Genomic DNA, 21,634 nt, shown 5'->3' on the forward strand with positions numbered 1-21,634 from the left:
AAAAAAAAAAAAAAAAAAATTAGGGGGGGGGGGGGGGGAGGGGGGGAGGGGGGGGAGGGCACGGGGGATGGTTTGGGTGAAGTCTATTGTGGTATGTCAGGTAAGAGTAGTTTCATCAAAGTATCAATCAAATCTAATCATAAATAAAGAAGTTATGGCAATTTTAGCAAAATTTAATAATTTGACCTTGAGAGTCAAGGTCATTCAAAGGTCAAAGTAAAATTCAAGTTGCCAGGTACAGTAACCTCATGATAGCATGTAAGTATTTGAAGTTTGAAAGCAATAGCCTTGATACTTCGAGTGGATCGAAACACAAAATTTAACCATATATTAAAAGTTACTAAGTCAAAAAAGGGCCATAATTCCGTAACAATGACAACCAGAGTTATGCAACTTGTCCTTTTACTGTACCCTTATGATAGTTTGTGAGTGTTCCAAGTATGAAAGCAATATCTATGATACTTTAGGGGTAAAGTGACCAAAACATAAATCTTAACCAAATTTTCAATTTTCTAAGTATAAAGGGCCCATAATTCCGTCCAAATGCCAGTCAGAGTTACATAACTTTGCCTGCACCGTCCCCTTATGATAGTTCATAAATCTTGCAAGTATGAAAGCAATAGCTTTGATACTGTAGGAATAAAGTGGACCTAAACACAAAACTTAATCAAATTTTCAATTTTCTAAGTATAAAAAGGGCACATAATTCTGTCAAAATGCCAGTCAGAGTTACATTACTTTGCCTGCACAGTCCCCTTATGATAGTTAGTAAGTGTTGCAAGTATGAAAGCAATAGCTTTGATGCTTAAGGAATAAAATGGACCTAAACACAAAACTTAACCAAAATTGTCAATTTTCTAAGTATAAAAAGGGCACATAATTCTGTCAAAATGCATGCCAGAGTTATCTAACTTTGCCTGCCCAGTCCCCTCATGATAGTAAGTAAGTGTACCAAGTTTGAATGCAATAGCATTGATACTTACTGAGAAAAGTGGAACTAAACGCAAAACTTAACCAAAATTTGCAATTTTTTAAGTACAAAAAGGGCACATAATTCTGTCAAAATGCACGCCAGAGTTATCTAACTTTGCCTGCCTAGTCCCCTCATGATAGTAAGTAAGTGTACCAAGTTTGAATGCAATAGCATTGATACTTTCTGAGAAAAGTGGACCTAAACGCAAAACTTAACCGGACGCCGACGCCAACGCCAACGCCAACGCCAACGCCAACGCCGACGCCAAGGTGATGACAATAGCTCATAATTTTTTTTCAAAAAATAGATGAGCTAAAAATGCACAAAATCTCATGTCAGCTAAATTAAATTAATGAACATTAAAGTTGCAGTCTTTCTGAGATACAGTTGGTCTTCATATTTTTCCAATAATAATTTGGAAAATTTGGAACTGATTTTACTATTACAGGACCTAAATTCCGATAATAAAATCATGGCAAAATTAGGAATTCCATAAGATATTTTCAAACAAGAGATGTGTTTGTCAGAAACACAATGCTTTGAAGTCATATATTTGACCTTTGACCTTGAAGGATGACCTTGACCTTTCACCACTCAAAATGTACAGCTCCATGAGATACACATGCATGCCAAATATCAAGTTGCTACATATATCTTCAATATTGCAAAAGTAATCGCAAAACATTAACCAAGGTTAAAGTTTTGGGACACACACAATAAATTACAGACAGGCCAAAAACAATATGCCCCCCCCCCCCCATCTTTCCATCCGGGGGCATAAAAAGTTTCAAAGCAAAAGTTAGAATCTTCCAAATTATTCAAGAATACTCCAATAATGTAGATTTTTTTTTTTGTAACATTTGTATATATACGGTACAGGAAGATTTGTGCTTTGTCGTCAAAGTAAATGACACACTACGCAATCACTATATGAATACATTCTGCAACAGGAGAGAACAAGAGGGTCATGGTGGCCCTGTATCGCTCCACTGTTTTTTTATGCGAAAAAAGCGTGCAATGCGCATGGTTTAAATGTACTCAAGCATGTGACTTTCTCTTTTTATCCCTCGTCCCACTGGGCGCTCAAAGTTGGAAGCGTGAGCATTTTTTATATATAGAAAACGTTACTACGGTGTTAACTAAACAGACTAAAAAGTCCAGAAATTGTCGCATAGGTCATTTGCTTATAACCTAGTACATTTATCTCTCCAAAAGATAATGTCGTTCTTTCTATTTCACATATTTTTAGATGCTGAAGATAAAATCTACGCATGTTCTACAAGATTAATGAAAGTTCCTTCATTCAATCATGAATCTTTTTTTTTAAATTCCAAAAAGTGTTTGTAGGTTTCAAAGTTTCTGTTACTTATATAGTTCATGACATATGCAAAATATCTAATGACGTAGATCACCTGATCTTTACTTCATTCTTGAGGCATAAGTGAGTGTAGCAGGATTGTTAACGTGGTGTTTATTGTACAAAGAAGATATTTGCCTGAGGAAACATGAAGTTACGAGTTTTTCAGGTTCATGAGGTGCCGAAAGGCAGTAGGAATGATAACTTTGTAGAGGTTGTTTGTTAAACAAAGTAAATGTTTATGAGACACAATTTAATTAAAATTCATCAAGCTGTTGCGATCATGGCAACACTACTTGCATATGGCTTGAGGTTTAAAGAGATATCATGACAAACAATTAGCTTACCTAACTTTTCTTTACTTTTTCCATCTGACATTGATTACCTGTCATGTTTGTTTTTGAAAAATACTAGAATTGCCATATATTAAAATAAGGTTTCTGACCTATTCTCTGATAGGTTGCTAGTAATAGACTTAGCGGCAGCCATGTTTTAACAAGAGCACCGCATTGCGGGTGCAGACCGCTCATCTATTTTCTTTTTAAAGGTGAAGGGACTCTCATTTTCAATCACAAAGGAGGGAGGGTATGAGTGAAGAGGGGTGTATAGTGTAGGGGTGTGGACATTTATTACATTATCTTCCAAAAATAGGAAAAAAATGCTAAAATAAAAAATTTTAGGGGGGGGGGGGGGGGGGATTCTTGGGTACGATGGTTGGACGGTATTTCAAATATAAAATAATATAAATAAATATTTGTGTTTTTTAACTGTTTCAAAAAAAATTGGGGGATGGGGTGGGGTGGGGGGTATAGTGTGAGGGTGTGGTGGTAATTTGTGAGATGATCTTAAAAAAAAAAAAAATAGTGGGGGATTCGGGTGGGGGGAGGGGGGTGGGGGGAATTCTTGGGTGCGATGGTTGGACGATATTTCAAACATAAAATAATAAAAATAAATATTTGTGTTTTGTAACCGTTTCAAAAAAAAAAAGAATTCAAAGTTACTAAGTCAAAAAAGGGCCATAATTCCATAAAAATGACAAACAGAGTTATGCATATTGTCTTTTTACTGTACCCTTATGATAGTTTGCGAGTGTTCCAAGTATGAAAGCAATATCTATGATACTTTAGGGGTAAAGTGGACCAAGTGGACTGAGTATGAAGGGCCCATAATTCCGTCCAAATGCCAGTCAGAGTTACATAACTTTGCCTGCACAGTCCCCTTATGATAGTTAATAAGTGTTGCAAGTATGAAAGCAATAGCTTTGATACTGTAGGAATAAAGTGGACCTAAACACAAAACTTAACCAAATTTTCAATTTTCTAAGTATAAAAAGGGCACATAATTCTGTCAAAATGCCAGTCAGAGTTACATTACTTTGCCCGCACAGTCCCCTTATGATAGTTAGTAAGTGTTGCAAGTATGAAAGCAATAGCTTTGATACTTAAGGAATAAAATGGACCTAAACACAAAACTTAACCAAAATTTTCAATTTTCTAAGTATAAAAAGGGCACATAATTCTGTCAAAATGCATGCCAGAGTTATCTAACTTTGCCTGCCCAGTCCCCTCATGATAGGTAGCAAGTGTACCAAGTTTGAATGCAATAGCATTGATACTTTCTGAAAAAGTGGACCTAAACGCAAAACTTAACAAAAATTTTCAATTTTCTAAGTATAAAAAGGGCACATAATTCTGTCAAAATGCACGCCAGAGTTATCTAACTTTGCCTGCCCAGTCCCCTCATGATAGTAAGTAAGTGTACCAAGTTTGAATGCAATAGCATTGATACTTTCTGAGAAAAGTGGACCTAAACGCAAAACTTAACCGGACGCCGACGCAGACACCGCACCAAGGTGATGACAATAGCTCATAATTTTTTTTCAAAACATAGATGAGCTAAAAATGGGGATTGTTCTCGGCATTGGTAGAACATACTTTTTATAGATACATCTTTTTTAAGTTGGATTCTCCATACTTTTTTGCTACTGAATATTAAAATCACTTAATTTCAATGTAACAATTTGTTGTTAAGTTTATCTTGAACAAATTTTTTTGCAATCTGTTTATAAATCATAAAATGATGTCATTCAAAACTTTTTTTGATAAATAGGGCCTATAATACAACAAGAATTTTGAGAATGTTAACATAAAAAAATAATACTAACCATTTGGTGAAAACAAACAAAACAATACAATTTTTTTTATGTTATAAACAAACAAGGTTAATGGACTAAACATTAACAAACACACTTGAGTGTTCTTCATGTGTTAATGATGTATTAAACTGAGTTAAATTAATATATAATTTGTTTACCTTTCAATATCTTGCATTTCACATCTTTAGTTCAAAGCTATTTCAATTAACCGAACAGCGTGACAAACATAATAAAGCAGAATATGCACATTAATCTGATTATACACAGATCCACTATCATATAAATCAAATCATGTTTGTCTATTTCCATGTTCGAAAGACCCTCTTCTAAATTGTTTTACTTCGCTAGTAGACTGAACTCCCAATTTGCAAACAGACACACTGGTTTCCGTGACACAAATTCACTGTGCACATTTCTAAACAAATATGTGTTTCTTGTATCTAAAACGTAGTCTTTTTCGTTGACAAACACATTTCATTATTACTATCAAACTATATGATGTCAGTCATTAATTCGATTGATATTTGTCATTTCAATAATCTTGATTTTCGCTTTACAACGGCGCCATTTGCATATGAAATACCAAACACATTTTATAAAACCGATTTTAACTGAAAGATTGCGAAACGACAGCCAATTATATCGCTCGTTTTTAAAAATGCTTAGGCAGAATCTACCAGTGTAAAATGCGGAGAGATTTCGCGGGCCGCTGATATATTAAGCATATGTTCATTTTTGTGACCCCCGGGGCAGGGTCAAATTTGACCCCAGGGGCATAATTTGAAAAAACTAAGTAGAGGACTATTAGAAATCACTACATACCGAATTTGGTAGCCCTAGGCCCTACAGTTATGGACAGGAGATTTTTAAAGTTTGCACAAAATAGGCTTTATATTAGCATTTGTTCAATTTTTGTGACCCCTGGGGCAGGGTCAAATTTGACCCCAGGGGCATAATTTGAAGAAATTTGGTAGAGGACTATTAGATGTCTCTACATACCCAATTTGATAACCCTAGGCCCAATGGTAATGGATGGGAAGATTTTGAAAGTTTTCACAAAATAGGCCTTATATAAGCAAATTTTCAATTTTGTGACCTCCAAGGCGGGGTCAAATTTGACCCCAGGGGCATAATTTGAACAATTTGAAAGAGGTTCACCCAAGGAACATTCCTGAGAAATTTCATCAGAATTGGACCAGTACTTTAGGAGAAGAAGATGTTTAAAGAAAAAGTTAACGCAAGGATGCACGCACGCACGATGGACACAGGACCATGACATTAGCCCCGCTGGCATCTGGCCAGTGGAGCTATCAAAAATTGAAAAACATGTTTTTATTGGTTTCGTTTTTATCCCATTAATTTCTAATAAGCAGGGCATAAACAAAGGTCATAAATGCATACAATTCATTTAATAAACAAACACAGAGACAAATATACCATTCAATTATTGACATGCTCTCAATGGAATCAATAAAGTTAAGCTCTCAGTCGTACATTATATGATTAAAAGGAGTATTCATTAATTGTTAGTGAAATTTATTAATATTGATATTAGATAGTATATTACTAATCTAAAACAATAGCACCGCATAACGGGTGCCACGCTCAGCTACGGGTGCAGTTTTGAATAAATGAAAGGTTGTCAGATTATTTTTTTTGAGCTCATTTTTGTCTTTAAGCATCATTATTTTTTTGGGCTGGAAATTATTAGCCGGGCCAGTAAAGGCTGCATAATCATAGGACCTCATGGCTGGCCATTAGTTGTAATTTTAGGAAGGACTGAAAAGGTCACATGCTTCATTAGTGGATAGCCAAAATATATGTTAGGGAATAATAAGAAATGAACCTTGTATATGATGCCAGCAATAGTTGTTCCAGTTTTGTATGCAGTGGGTGTTTTATATCCCATCTTCTCAAGGAACTTGTTCCTAAAATTTAAACAAAATGTTAAACATTTTACAGCAAAGCACAGCTATAGATCACAACATCAAATACATTTTTAACGCAGATGTAGAGCAAAAAAGCCAATGCACTGTAGATCTCTAATGGGTAGCCCAAATATCATGAGACTGACTATCGTTTCACAAATGATTGTAGTTTGGCTGATAACCCCCATGTTATGTATCAAAACAGTTATTAAGAGGTGCATTGAGACATTATATTGTCAAAAGTATCCTATTTAGATCTATCTAACCATTTATGCTGACCATTTTGCAGGGCTCTAGCTTGGCTCAGATTTTAGGGAGAAGTCGCTTCTCCCTCAGCTCACAGTAGGGAGAAGTTTTTAGAAATAGGAAGAAGTTTTCTGAATCAGGGCCCTGGGGAAATGTAGCGATCGAAATCCGAAATGGGACTTATTCTAGCAGACGACTAAAACATGAGGTTTTATTAAGGCTGTTAATAACTTTTAAAGGTAATCAGTGAGCTGTTACATCTTAAAATAAAAAATAAAAACAATTAAAATAACTCATCTTTATCCTAATAAAAATGTTTGTTAGAGAAACAAATATGCATTATCACTTTTATCTTCAGAGGATAATATTGATATGCGCTACATATCAGGACAATGACCATGAACTTTAAAACCAAACACTAACTTTTAACAATATCATGACCTTTTAACTGTTACCTTTTAATATGTTGTGCATCTGTATTAGTGTATAATTCCTTTTTATTCACTGGATCATTTACACAGGGCATATGACAGCCAAAACATGTAATATATGCATTACGGCCCGTATTATCTGGTTGTACGCTTGTGGATTGTTTTATTTCGTATCTGAATTACTTATCCGAATTTGAGTTCTGTCAGCTGCCTGGTGATGTGCACTGTTGTTATCGATGCATATTTATATTTTAAGCGCATGTTTCAAACTATGTAAAACATTTATATGTATATTAGATTACTGCTGAGTAATAATGACCAGAGTTATATATTAACTGTTGTTGTACGAGAAAACATAACTTGCAGGGTTTTTTTTTAGAGAAAGAGGAAGACGCTGGACGCTGGGTGAAAGGGGAAAAAAAAGTGCGAAACAGACATTTTAGGGGAAAAAATAAAAACTGTTCATTTCAATGTCTATAACTCATCAAAAGAGGCTTGTCTCTGTCCTTTTTGTTCTTAAACACATTTAACACGTATTAAAGTCAAAATCCTTAATTAAGTTGCAGGTGTAGATCTAATTATGGGAAATGTTTTTAACTATATTTCTGTACTGGGGCCGGGGGACGATATCAATTTTGTGATTTCAATTTCATGATGAATGGGTTGACGATCTTGATCTGCTACAATATTGGAAGGGAAAGGAGCGGCAGCTGCCGATTGTCTACTTTCACTTTCACAATGTTCGATGATGATTACCTCAGAATCCTGCTGGGTTATAACGGTTTTCGATGATTCTGTCTTAAAAAATGCCTCGATGCGTTCAGTATCTTCCGAGTCCGAATATTTTATTTTGTTTGTGTTAGAACGCCAATTGTGAGACATTTTTTTCTGTTTTCACGTTTATATCTTGGCTTGCACACAGCCCGGATGAAAATTCGACTGGTTTCCAGTAATTTATTGACGAAACACCCTTCTCGTGCAAGACCGGTATCCAGTAAAATAGTCACATGATTATTACGATTAGTTGCCCAGTTTACATGACGTAATTTAAGAGCTATATTTACAATAACTGGGATTCCCAGATTTTTTGTGTTCTTCTGGAGAGAGAAAGATCGTTGTACATGGTGCAAATTGGATAATTGTCGAATGCCCAAAGGAAAAAAAACACATTTCTTTGAGAGAAAATATTATATTTTGGTGAAAAATGATATTTTTGGTGGGGAAATTGTATTTTGAGGGGAAAATTTCTGGTAGGGGAAGACGCCGAATATCGGCGTCACTTTCTTAGTAAAAAAAACCCTGACTTGTCAATGAGACGCCGTGCTTTATGGTCGGATGAGTCATCTTTTTTTTTAACAAATAGCAATCGTTTGCCGAAATACCTATATGAATATGAAAAAGGAACATTAAAGCAGACGACAATTAGCGGCCGCTGACTTGAAACTAAATTAAAGCAATTATGGCATCAATTGAGCAACTAAACCAAATAATTACAAAACAAAAGAAATAATTATCACACATCAAGAAATGTTGAAGCAGCCGACAAACACTCATAATTACGGGATTTATTAGTTGATGGCGATTAAATAATTAATTCGTCAAGCAATGTTCATCGTAATATAGTTGCAGAAAAAACTGCATGAAAAACAAAACCAGCCGACAATATTAACGGCAATTTTCAATAATGACGATTAAATTATAATTGCGAAAAAAATACGATGATCTGACAGTTACCCATAATTTGTAGTGCATGGGGAGATTAAAGAAGTTTTCCGAAATATATCACTTCTGTTGAACACTGATTGAGAAAAACGCTCTAGGCAAAGATGTCGCAGAAGTTTATTGATGCATGGCAATTCACAGCCAGGTCGAGTGTGTACACAGTAATCTCGTTTATATCAATTTTTCCTGCTGTGCAGGCTCCGATTGGCTGATGTCGCCAAGTGTTTCACTCAACGGTGCATGTATCGACAATCAAGATACGCCTGGAGGCGTGGTTTCAACAGTATTGACAGGCGTTATGTATCTGGGGATTTTGACAAATTTTTGTAAATGCCACAAAATTAAGGCGAAGTTTTTTTCACCGTCAGGTTGGAACCGGCGACATTTTGAAACTTTAAGCGATTTAGTCGCCGAAGTCGCCCAGTTGCGAGAGCCCTGTTTTGTAAGTTCTGCATTAAAAAGCACTGTTGCGGATGGGGAGTTTGTATGATGACTGTCAATTAACTGACAAATTTTTTTTAGACTTTGCTGTAAGGGTTTTCCTATTACTATATGTCTCGCAATGTCAGGAAATACAAAGATGAAATTGTAAGTTATGGTAGAAAATACTAGTCATAATGAAGTGAGTCGTTAAATAATCATGTCATTTTTCATGATAATTATTAAATCTTTCCTAATCTATCTACTTATTACTCATTGAAACCACAGGGGGAAGTTGCGCAAAAATTTTTTTCATTCATGAAGGAGGTGAATACTATCGATTTTCCCATTTGTCAGTAACAATAATTGAAATGGTTCCCGATTTTTGGGAAACCCCTTTTGCGCCTAGCAAACTGTTGTGTCACAGACGAAAACCAGTTTTTTTGGTAAACAATAGACATTTCATTTCCGGAGCTTTAGAACTCTGAATTTTATCAACATGTATCCTAGTAAGGAATTTGTGGCATTTCGACGTTCGCATTTTCATTATGTGAGGCTTGATTGTGATACAACGTTTATGGTAAATTAGAGAAATTTCATACATGCCATAATTTTTTAGGTCCAAAGCGGGACATTCCATAAAAAATTGTCGGGACATTTGACCAAAAAGCAGGACGCCTAAAAGGATCTATCATTCTACCTTTACTATAGTCAGTATAGTACTAACAAAAACTCTTGATACTTTTATTCAAGACATAAAACATCTGATATGAAGCATGAAATCTAAAACATAACAATAACAGTTTTATTAAATAAGACAATAGCAAACAACGAAGATAATATTCATCTGTTTAAGAGTACAAAATCTAGAACATTACGACAACAATACTCATTATATTAATTTCAATGGCAAACATTAACGCAGGGGAGGCTATCCAGTTGACTGAAAGTACGGGTTACAGTACACTATCTACCGAACAGTTACATCAGTTACACACGGAATGCGCGGCCGTACACATTTCCGTATTTTGTTTTCTTCCTATATACACGGATTAAACTGAAATGTGAATTGTCAGGCGCTGTATTGTGGTAGTGTCAAACTGTCATGAATAACAACACGTTGTTTTTATTACAATAACACAAGACAAGATGGGTAACTCTTTTACTGTTTGTTGCGATGTTTTTTAAGCATGTGTCCATGCGCAGTTTGTTACTTGTCAATTGTCGCGGCTTAATTGGAGTAGGGTCAAACTGTCATGCATAGCACCTCGTTGTTTTTAGCTTAATTGGAGTAGGGTCAAACTGTCATGCATGGCACCTCGTTGTTTTTATTACAATTACACTAAACAGGAAGGGTATCACTTATTGGACTCTTTGTTGCGATTTTGGTATATTGCACATTCGGAATATCCCGCTATATTGGAACTAAACATTGAATGTAAAAGACTCATTTATGACGTAGCGTTAATTTTACAAAACAATTGTTTTTTAAACAGTTTCAAACAAATACAAAATAAACACATTTTCAACATTTATTTTATTATAATAAAACTATCGATAGCAATAAGCGACCACTATCTTGAAGACCACCATGGTGTGAATGCCTGATGAAATCAATAATTAGCCGATAAATCGCTGATAAGGTGTCATAAACAACACTGGTACACACGATAAGTAGAATCGGATTGTTAATTGGGGGGCAATAAAGGGATTAGCGGTGTTAAGTGTTAGCGAAACAGAGCTTGAATAGCGAATTTTATTGAGAACCTATACACATTACATTGTTTTTTACGAATGTCGGGACAAATCGTCTCATGGCGGGACGGCGAGACAAAGGGCCCAAAAGCGGGACTGTCCCGCCTAGATCGGGACGTATGGCATGTATGGAAATGTCCCCAGCATCGAATGAAACCAAGTTGGTGCTTTTCGGTGTATTTTTGACAGAGCTACGGGCGTTGTAGTTTACCGGGTCGAAAAATCGGTCAGCTAGTTGAGTCCCTTGTGAGGCTTGATTGTGATACAACGTTTATGGTCAATAATCTGTGCAATTTAAACTAATCAGCGACGAAATTTCCCTTCACCCCGGACAGACAAAATAAAAGTATGGCCGACTTTTGTACATTTCGCCCGAATCCTCAACAAACTTCTCGTTTTCCTATCGTTTGTTGAGTGTAATGCACGAATTGCTCGCGGGTAATTGTTTGATTTTGTTTACTTTATTGATCCATTTAGTAGTTTGATGTTGTAGCGTAGCGAATGCCGAAATTTGTTCTTTACGGAGGAGCGATTTCACAGTTTGGTTCGGTATCAACCTGTGTCCTAGTAAGGAATTTGTGGCAATTCTACGTTCGCATTTTCATTTTGTGAGGCTTGATTGTGATACAACGTTTATGGTAAATTAGAGAAATGTCTCCAGCATCGAATGAAACCAAGTTGGTGCTTTTCGATGTATTTTTGACAGAGCTACAGGCGTTGTAGTTTACCGGGTCGAAAAATCGGTCAGCTAGTTGAGTCCCTTGTCTATATATATAATATACAATTTTATTTTTTTGCGCATTTTCCCCCTGTGATTGTAACATTGTTTCCATATAACAAATAAAGAACAAAATCATTTAGGTAGGAAACAAATCGTAACAAAATTAATAACACAAAAGGAGTGTAAAAGGCTTAAGCAAAGCCAAATAATAACAATAGGCTTCGACGCCGAACAAGTAGCCTACAAATTGTCGCCTGTCGGGTGGGGGTATCAGCAAAATTTCATATTGAGTTTTGACAGTGAACATCTTAGTTAATCTACGTATATATGCAATTCCGAGTATGAAATGAGTACAAATGATTTTAAAACGACTCTGAAATGTTTTTAACGATAAATAATAGCACCTCTGGCAATTTTCAAACGAAAACCCCGGCATCGGTGCTTCTACAGCGGCCATTTTTGCACAATAATCGTCTGTGTTCCGTATCTTACAATTGAAAATTGTGTGGAAAGCTGGGATCCATTTCTTACGCGACAATATTTCGTTGTTCGAATCGCAATTATTTCAAGGTTAAATCCCACTGAATCTGGATTTGACCGTGAAACCGGGTCCGTTCGCCCTAATTTCTGTTCGCCCTAATTTCTGTTCGCCCTAAATTCTGTTCGCCCTGGGTCCGTTCGCCCTAAATTTTAATATCAAAGCAGGGAAGCAATAAATATAACGAAATTTGTTATCTTTTCAACATTTAAAAATATAAATGACAATTTAAGCTACAAACTTGCCTACATGTGTGAAAAATCAAGAAGGCGCTCTTTAACGTGTAAGCGTGTTTGTGACCAATTTCTACACAATTTAAAATATACCGCTCTGTTTCATTTACATAAGTTATGTTTATTTTCTTAATCATACGCTTATAATCATATTAAAGATAATTTCAAAAAATAAATAAAGAACAGTTCTGTTTTATAAACATGATTTATGCAAGCATCAATATTAAGTATACTCTTTAGGATAATAGTTTCAACTTAATAATCATATTCTACATAACTAATTTCTATATGATTTAGTAATTGTTCTCAATGTTAACTATATTAGGTTAATACGACACTCAATCAATCAATTAACACAGACCGTTATCTCTATAATCTCTTAATTAATCGACAACGATCAATAAAGGCCGGTTGCTACTTCACACCGCGCAATACACGCGAGAATTATTGGAAGTTGATCAGTTTAGTAAATTGAATATTGATGATGTTTTTATTGAGATTTAATGATGTTTATATGAATTTTAAATTTATTTGCCTATGCAGTGATCGACAATAATACAAGAAATTAGATTATCCGACAGACGGTGGTTATATATTGCTGAATGAAAGAACCATGAACAACGCAAGAAGTTACACTCAAAATCTCATAATCTTAATGACTATATTACACATATTAATGTACAAATAATTTATAAATTTAATATATACAGCTTATATATAGTATAATAAATGATGCACTTTATATTGTGTACATATTTGTAATATTTAAATTTTCATTTTAACTTATTTAATGATTTTAATTAATCATAATTTATAAATTTTAATTAATTTCAATTAACAAAATTTTATAATAACTATTGCATATTTTTTAAAATAACTATTGCATATTTTTTAAAATAACTATTGCATATTGTTTAAAATGACATAGTGCATAGTGCATATTGTTTAAAATAACTATTGCATATTGTTTAGAATAACTATTGTATATTGTTAGAAATACTTAAAGAATTGCGCAGTCCGTATCACGCATTAAGCCCAGTTTTCACAAAACCACATCGGTATACTTTTTGTGCTAGCATTTAATGCTAATTGAAAATGAAATACGATAGAGACAAAATTCACTAAGACCGTAATGGACAGAATGATTAATTATTAAGAACTAAATAATTTATCGTACTGAATGAAGATCCCGTTACCAGTTACATTAGATGGAAATAATGAAATCCTCAAGAAACATTACAATATATAGAAAAAGTACGTACGATATGTTTTTATTATATACAATTGACAATTTAAATTAAAGTAACCAGTTCCACATAGCCGATGCTGCCACCGTTCACAAACGTCGCATGTAATCGCATGTTGTCTTGGTCGTACCTCCAAATTGCACGAAATGTACAACACATTATCCATTTTTGAAATAATAGAACCAGACATTTGAGCTCCATTTTATATACTGTGATAATTCACAGTTAGGTTATTCCGAACATATCAAACAAAAAAGTGTTACCGAAATATAAAAGACGGCGCTCTTTAACTTGCAAGCGTATTTGTAACAAAGGTCAGTAATATTCCCTAATTGCTTATTATATTAATTAATGATGAAATCTAAGGTACAAACTTGCTTACATGTGTGAAAAATCAAAAGGCCAGTAATATTCCCTAATGCTTATTATATTAATTAATGATGAAATCTAAGGTACAAACTTGCTTACATGTGTGAAAAATCAAAAGGCCAGTAATATTCCCTCATTGCTTATTATATTAATTAATGATAAAATCTAAGGTACAAACTTGCTTACATGTGTGAAAAATCAAAACGGCGCTCTTTAACTCCTAAGCGTGTTTGTAACAAAGGCCAGTTATTTTCACTAATTGCTTACTATATTAATTAATGAAAACTTAAGGTTCAAACTTGCTTATATGTGTGAACAATCAACAGTTCATAACCCGATATGCACATGATAATATAGGGCGAACGAACCCAGGGCGAACGGACCCAGGGCGAACGTGTAACTAGGGCGAACGGACCCGATACCTTTGTTGGTCCGTGTCAGGAAAAAGCTGAAGTCTTAAATAAACAATTTTCTTCTGTTTTTACTAATGACACAAACAGCTCATATCAAGATCTTGGTAATAGCCCGTATAAAAACATGCCATCAATTAATATTACGGTAAATGGTGTTAAGAAACTTCTACTCAAACTGAATCCTTACAAGGCCTCAGCGCCAGACCAAATCAAACCCAGAATTTTACGGGAATGTGCAAATGAAATTGCACCTATTTTAACAATTATTTTTAACAAATCACTTATTTTTGGTTCTGTCCCTTCTGTCTGGTCCATGGCTTTTGTAGCTCCTATTTTTTTAAAAAGGTGAAAAGTACCAAGCTAGTAAATATAGACCAGGCTCATTAACATGTATTGCTTGTAAATTGCTGGAGCATATCGTTGTAAGTAACATCTTAGACCATCTTGACAACTTTAATATCCTGTAGGACAACCAACATGGCTTTCGAGTCCGGCGGTCTTGCGAAACCCTTCTTGTGGGTTTTATCCATGACTTAGCTTCTACCATGCAGAGAGACCAGATGGATGTTGGCATCATGGATTTAAGCAAAGCCTTCGATGTTGTACATTGTTGCTGAAACTAGCCCATTATGGCATCAGGAGCACTACACACTCTTGGATTAAAGCTTTTCTTGGTAACCGTAGTCAACAGGTTGTTGTAGATGGGGCAACTTCCACCATGGCCCCTGTAATTTCTGGCGTACCCAAGGGATCAGTTCTTGGGCCTCTTCTGTTTCTGCTCTTCATTAATGATCTACCTTCGTCTGTAAAGTCAAGCGTCCGTCTATTTGCGGATGACTGTGTCATGTACAGATCCATACAATCTTTGGCTGACACTATTCAGTTTCAGAGAGATCTAGATAGTCTATCATTGTGGGAGCTGAAATGGAAGATGCCTTTTATCATAGTAAAATGTCATATCATGCAGTTACGAGAAATCGTAAACCATTAAAAACAGCCTACACTCTTCACAATCAACCTCTGTCTGTTGTAAACCAAACCACTTATCTTGGCATTGAAGTAAGCTCAACTTTAAACTGGTCACCTCACGTAAATAAAATAAGTGTAAAGCAAGCCAAAGCTTAGGATTCTTAAAACGAAACATTCATTCTTCTAAAATGGAAACTAAGGCAGCGGTATATAACAGCATTGTTAGACCATCCTTGGAATATTGCTCTAGTGTGTGGGACCCTTACCATCAGAAACATATTGATAAAATTGAAAATGTTCAGCGTCAAGCTGCCAGATTTGTAACGAATAATTAAAGCAAGACACCGGTCACGGCAACAAATATAATTAAGGATTTGAATTGGAATACATTGCAATCAAGAAGACAACAAGCTAGACTCATTTTGTTCTATAAAATAGTATATACTCATGCGGATTGCACAGGCTAATCTGGGGCGACACTTAACACACATGAACTATGCGCAGTTTTCTCAGACCACGGCTCCAGTGAATTCCGGTCAAGAATGGTTCGCGAGAAGAAATATTATTTTATTAATGTAGATGTTTATTGGTTGATTGTAATTATAATAATTGTTCACTGATTCTATAACTATTTTTTTACTGGATATAGTTCTTGAAGTGCTTAGCTCTTAGCCACAATTTTTAACGTCTGTGGTGCTTTACGTTTAAACAGAAAAGCCTACAAAATATAATCTTTTAAGATCTAAAAGAATTGTTACTTCCGACAGAAACAGGTGGACACCGTCGCGAGAATTTCGGGAAACTCATCGAAGCGGTGCGAGCAACGGAGTTATATAAAACAAGCAAATTCATTGAATTGATATCCCCCGCGAATATGCTTCTGGACACAAAAGTGTTATATTTGACACTAAAAAAGCAATTTTTTTAAATAAAGGACCATAACTCCTTTATTAACGGATGGTGTACAATGCCATTTGGCGTGCATCATCCTCTTATCCATATATATACTCATACCAAGTTTCAATGAAATCCGCCAAAGCACTTCCAAGATATGGCTCCGGACACAAAAGTGCCGGACGGACGGAAAGACGGAAGGACGGACGGACAACGGCAAAACAATATCCCTCCGCCTTTGGCGGGGGATAAACATACATATACATCTGTATATAAATGACAATTGTCTTACCCTAGTTTTGTGTGACGACTTGAACTTGTAAATCATCAGTATCTAAGGGTTGGAGATGAAGCCTTTTAAACTTGAATCTAGTAAGAAAGGTCGTTAATTAAATTTAACTTTCTAAGGGACTACAAATGTGTCAGGATTAGTATAGGAAAACTGTGACAAAACCGTTTGCACACTAAAGCTTGGATAATCAATTTCTAAAAACCTTAACAGTTTGATCAAATGCTTTTCTGCACAGTGGACACTGTTTTTCTAACTTTCTGGCACAGCTGTAACAACACACCATGTGGCCACATGGAACGAAGACAACATCTCTGACTCGGTCCATACATATCACACAATCTGAAAGATAGAAACGCAAGCTTGAAAGAAGAGCAAGGCGTATGATAAAAAACAGTTTTAAGGTATCACATTGAAGGCTATTCTTATTCTTATTATAATATCAGCTCGATAAATATACTTAAGATATATAATTATGCTTTTATGATACATAGAAAATAACAGGTTACTTCCCATCGTTTTGTAATATATCAGGCGAGGCTTAGAATAATATAACGTCGAGGTATGCCGAGCCGTTATTTTATTCGTGCCGAGCATGATATATGTCAAAACGACGGGACAATAACCTGTTTTTCTATTTATCATACCACACTTTCCTAAAAATCTGCAAGACAATCCTTTTTTTATATTTTAAATGTACGCTGATTTTGCTGATCCGACTTTTACACGTTGACACATATGTAGCAACGGCGTTCGAAAGGACGACACGAACAATCGCTTATTTTTGACATCGTATGGAGAAAAAAAGTTGTTTGCACTACGAATTGGAAGAGTATACCCGCTTTAATTATAAACATCTTGAATTGGAGATCAGGAATGGACTGCAGCGACAAATTTAATCGAAGAATACACTTCACCGAATAGTTTGGAGACGCCATTTTGGAGATGTGTATTGAAATTGACATTTTGATGATGGTGTCAATATTGACATAAGCGTGTTAAATCGTTTCTTCAAATAGTTGAGGATTAGCATACAGTTATCATTTGTCTTGACTTTCTGTACAACACTTGCGAGTGCAATGACTATATCGATATTTAAGATGTATTGTCCCATTGATGGCGTCATTTAACTTCCGTATTGCGGGCTGTTGTGATTTTTTAAAAATAAACGTTTTTGTGATTTATGACTTTAAACTAGAATAAAATATGTACGTTCTTGGTATCAAATTTTTTGTTTTGTTGAACCTGATTCGTGTTGATAGAAATTGTTGACTGTATTGAAAATCTCACGTAACTCCAAATATTGACTGATACAAGAACTTCCTGTTGACCATAATATAAAACATATATCAGGCAACGTGATATCAGGAAGATATCAATGCGGTGGTATGATAAAAAATATATCATTGTAAAGTTTTATTATGTATATGTAAATGAAGAAATAAAATAAAGATGAAAACCTGCCTCTTATCATTTGGTAGGAAAATTTTATGGGCTACCAAATATTTTTATTGGTAGCCCAGTGGGCTACCTGAAAAATAAGAAATTTGTCGGACACTGCTATATAAGATCTGGACCATTTGCTGACTTCCTGATTTAGACTTATTCACTGGAGGTTTCTTTTTGTCACTGTCTTCACTACTTGACCTTTTTTGTTAAGTTCCATTTGGTCACTATCTTCACTACTTTCTTCCACTTGACTTGCAGATAAGATTGTTTTCACAGGCTGCATGACAGGATCTTTGGCAAATATCTCGTCCAATTCTGTTTCAAACTGGAACGTCTTCAGACTGCTTCCATATTTTACATTATGGGCTTTAATGTTTTTTGTAAGCCCTGGTAAGAGTCTTCCACAAACCGCTGACTTGCTCTGGTGAAAAGTTGTAGCCATTTTCTCTCATTTCTTCAGCAATCTTTTCCCACATGCTTTTTTCCCCTGGGCAACTTTTACCTCAAGCAACTGATATGACCTTATGAGCAGTTGCGTTTGCGCCTTGTTCCATACCTGATTATTGTTATTGTCATTCTGCTGAACTTGTCTGCTGTGTGACACAGGCATGGTTTTTGAACACCTCCATATCTGTGAAAAAACATTCACAATCCTCGCACTGAAACATGGTCTTAGTTCTAAATGCCTGAATATTCAAACTATTGGACATACTTCCCTGAAGAGAGAAAATAGCAATTACAACACATATTATACCTATGGGAAATGTGCCTTTAATTCAAATTTGAAGGGGTTGGGTTCTGTTGGGTATACCCATTCTATACATTTGTTTCATCTTATTGAATTTCCATTTTACCCCAGGGTGACTTCAAGCCATTTCAGGTCGACAATGACCCATTGAGCTTTGGTTTAGAATCACTTTTAAGCTGGGTTCCCACTGCCGATCAGATCAACTGGATCAAGCCCGACCAAGCGGTCGGGTAGGTCGGCATTGGTCGGGCTTCCTACCCGATATTTTTTGACATGCGGTCGAGTACGAAATGGATCGAGAAGCGCTCGGGAAGTGGTCGTGTATTAGTCGAGTAAAAGATCGAGTTGATCGTGAAGTAATCGTGTGGCGATCCGATTGACATCTTTTACACGATCTGTACCCGATCCGCTCGACCTCTACCCGAGTTATTTTAGATCGCAACACGATCCACTCGACCTCTATTCGATTTGATGTACATATTTACTAGACTGCTACTCGACGGTTACTCAACCGTACACGATCACTTCCCGATTGATACTCGACCATACACGAGCTCTGTACCCGATCCGCTCGACCTCTACCCGAGTTATTTTAGATCGCTTTGTACGACTGTAGTACGACCATCGCGATCTGGTCGTGTGAAGATCTATTGGTGATCGAGCTGAGGTCCACTTGGTCGAGCTGAGATCGTAAAGGGCTCGCGTATAGGTCGAGATGATCGAGCGGAAGTAGGAAAGATGGTTGAGTGGACGTCGTGAATGAGTCGTGTGGGGGTCGTGTGTTATCGACAAGAGGTCGAGAAGAAGTCGTTTATACCCTTTTTAGTCGAGCTTGGTCGGGTTTGGTCGGGAAATTTCGGTGATCGGGAGATCGAGTTGATCGGATCGGCAGTGGGAACGCACCTTTATGCATTAGCAAACTTAAAGCCTCTATAACGCTCAAAATCAACGAAATTTTCGTGAAGTATTTCGTAAAATAAAGTTAACACCTAAACAATCAGTGTTCCACAATTTCAACGCGAGATGTGGTATGATAACATAGATTTTTGTAGATACAAAATGCTCCTTTTTAGTTATTTGTGACGCATTTAATATCATTTTAATTTCCCGCGTATATATCTATTCATATGACATTCGAACGCTAAAATGGTACCATGTTAATTAGTGTTCATGTGTCGTATGAATAGATTTTGTTGCGGGAAATTGAAATGGAATTAAATATGCAAAACAATAATAGAAACGACCATTTTGTATCTACAAACATCTATTTTACCAGACCACATCTGGCGTTGAAATTTCGGCAATTGCCATAAGGAACAATGATTTTTAATTGTTTAACTTTATTTTACGATATATTTTACGAAATTTTCGTTGATTTCGAGTAGTAATGGGGCCTTAATATTTTGTTTATTTAGAATTTCAATTAGTTATGAATTGGATTTGGAAACATAACTTACTTTGCAATAATATCGGTGTATAACTGTTATGTAATAGATATGCAAAATATTGTTTAATAATTATTCGCGGAAACACATGAACATTCCAGTGGTATATTTTTGCATAAATTATTAACATTTTATATGTCATATGATAATGATACACGATGTCTTTAATTATGTATGATAATTACCAGGTGATTAAATTGTAAAGTGAATGTTCGATTCAGTCTGCCAGTCATGATCAATGTACCTATGAAGTTTCATGATCCTAGGCGTAAGCATTCTTGAGCTATTATCCGGAAATCATTTTACTATTTCGAGTCACTGTGACCTTGACCTTTGACCTAGTGACCTGAAAATCAATAGGGGTCATCTGCCAGTCATTATCAATGTACCTATGAAGTTTCATGATCCTAGGCGTAAGCATTCTTGAGTTATCATCCGGAAACCATTTTACTGGTTCAAGTCACCGTGACCTTGACCTTTGACCTAGTGACCTGAAAATCAATAGGGGTCATCTGCCAGTCATGATCAATGTTCCTATGAAGTTTCATTATCCTAGGCGTAAGCATTCTTGAGTTATCACCCGCAAACTATTTTACTGTTTATAGTCACTGTGACCTTGACCTTTGACCCAGTGACCTGAAAATCTATAGGGGTCATCTGCCAGTCATGATCAATGTACCTATGAAGTTTCATGATCCTAGACGTAAGCATTCTTGAGTTATCATCCGGAAACCATTTTACTGTTTCAAGTCACTGTGACCTTGACCTTTGACCTAGTGACCTGAAAATCAATAGGAAGTCATCTGCCTGTCATGATCAATTTACCTATGAAGTATTATGATCATAGGCGTAAGAATTTTTGAGTTATCATCCGGAGACCATTTTACTATTTTGAGTCATTGTGACCTTGACCTTTGACATAGTGACCTGAAAATCAATAGGGGTCATCTGCCAGTCATGATCAATGTACCTTTGAAGTTTCATGATCCTAGGCCTAAGCGTTCTTGAGTTATCATCCGGAAACCATCTAGTGGACGGATGGACGGACGGACCGACCGACCGATCGACGGACCGACATGAGCAAAACAATATACCCCTCTTCTTCAAAGGGGGCATAAATATCAGATGTAATTTTAAGTCGATATTATTACTTTTTTATTTATTGCACATTTTTGCATTGCACAAGTAATGTTTATTTTGATGTTCTGTTGACATTCAAATTTTACAATCAATATGCTCGTTTTAAACACAATTAACATGTAAGATTCTGATTCGCACTTAAACAGCATATACAAGAAACATTTGCGTAAAGTGTCATCACATATTAGCCTA

The 21,634-nt window shown here is 35.8% G+C and overlaps 2 protein-coding genes across 2 annotated transcripts in view; one reads left to right on the forward strand and one right to left on the reverse strand.

Annotated features, from left to right (window-relative positions):
• The window catches only part of LOC127838020 (proteasome subunit beta type-7-like), a 29,827-nt gene extending 17,559 nt beyond the window's left edge, over nucleotides 1–12,268 (reverse strand). The window contains exons 1-2 of the mRNA XM_052365524.1: nucleotides 12,113–12,268; nucleotides 6,332–6,413 (exon numbers count right to left, since the gene is read on the reverse strand). Coding sequence (XP_052221484.1) covers nucleotides 6,332–6,413; nucleotides 12,113–12,165 — 135 coding nt within the window. The 5' untranslated portion in view covers nucleotides 12,166–12,268. The remainder of the gene's footprint in view (nucleotides 1–6,331; nucleotides 6,414–12,112) is intronic.
• Nucleotides 1–21,634, forward strand: part of LOC127838009 (ribonuclease 3-like) — a 521,860-nt gene that overhangs the window by 264,188 nt on the left and 236,038 nt on the right. The window lies entirely within an intron of this gene.

Source organism: Dreissena polymorpha, chromosome 7 (genome assembly GCF_020536995.1).
Source record: "Dreissena polymorpha isolate Duluth1 chromosome 7, UMN_Dpol_1.0, whole genome shotgun sequence".
Taxonomy (NCBI): Eukaryota; Metazoa; Mollusca; class Bivalvia; order Myida; family Dreissenidae; genus Dreissena; species Dreissena polymorpha.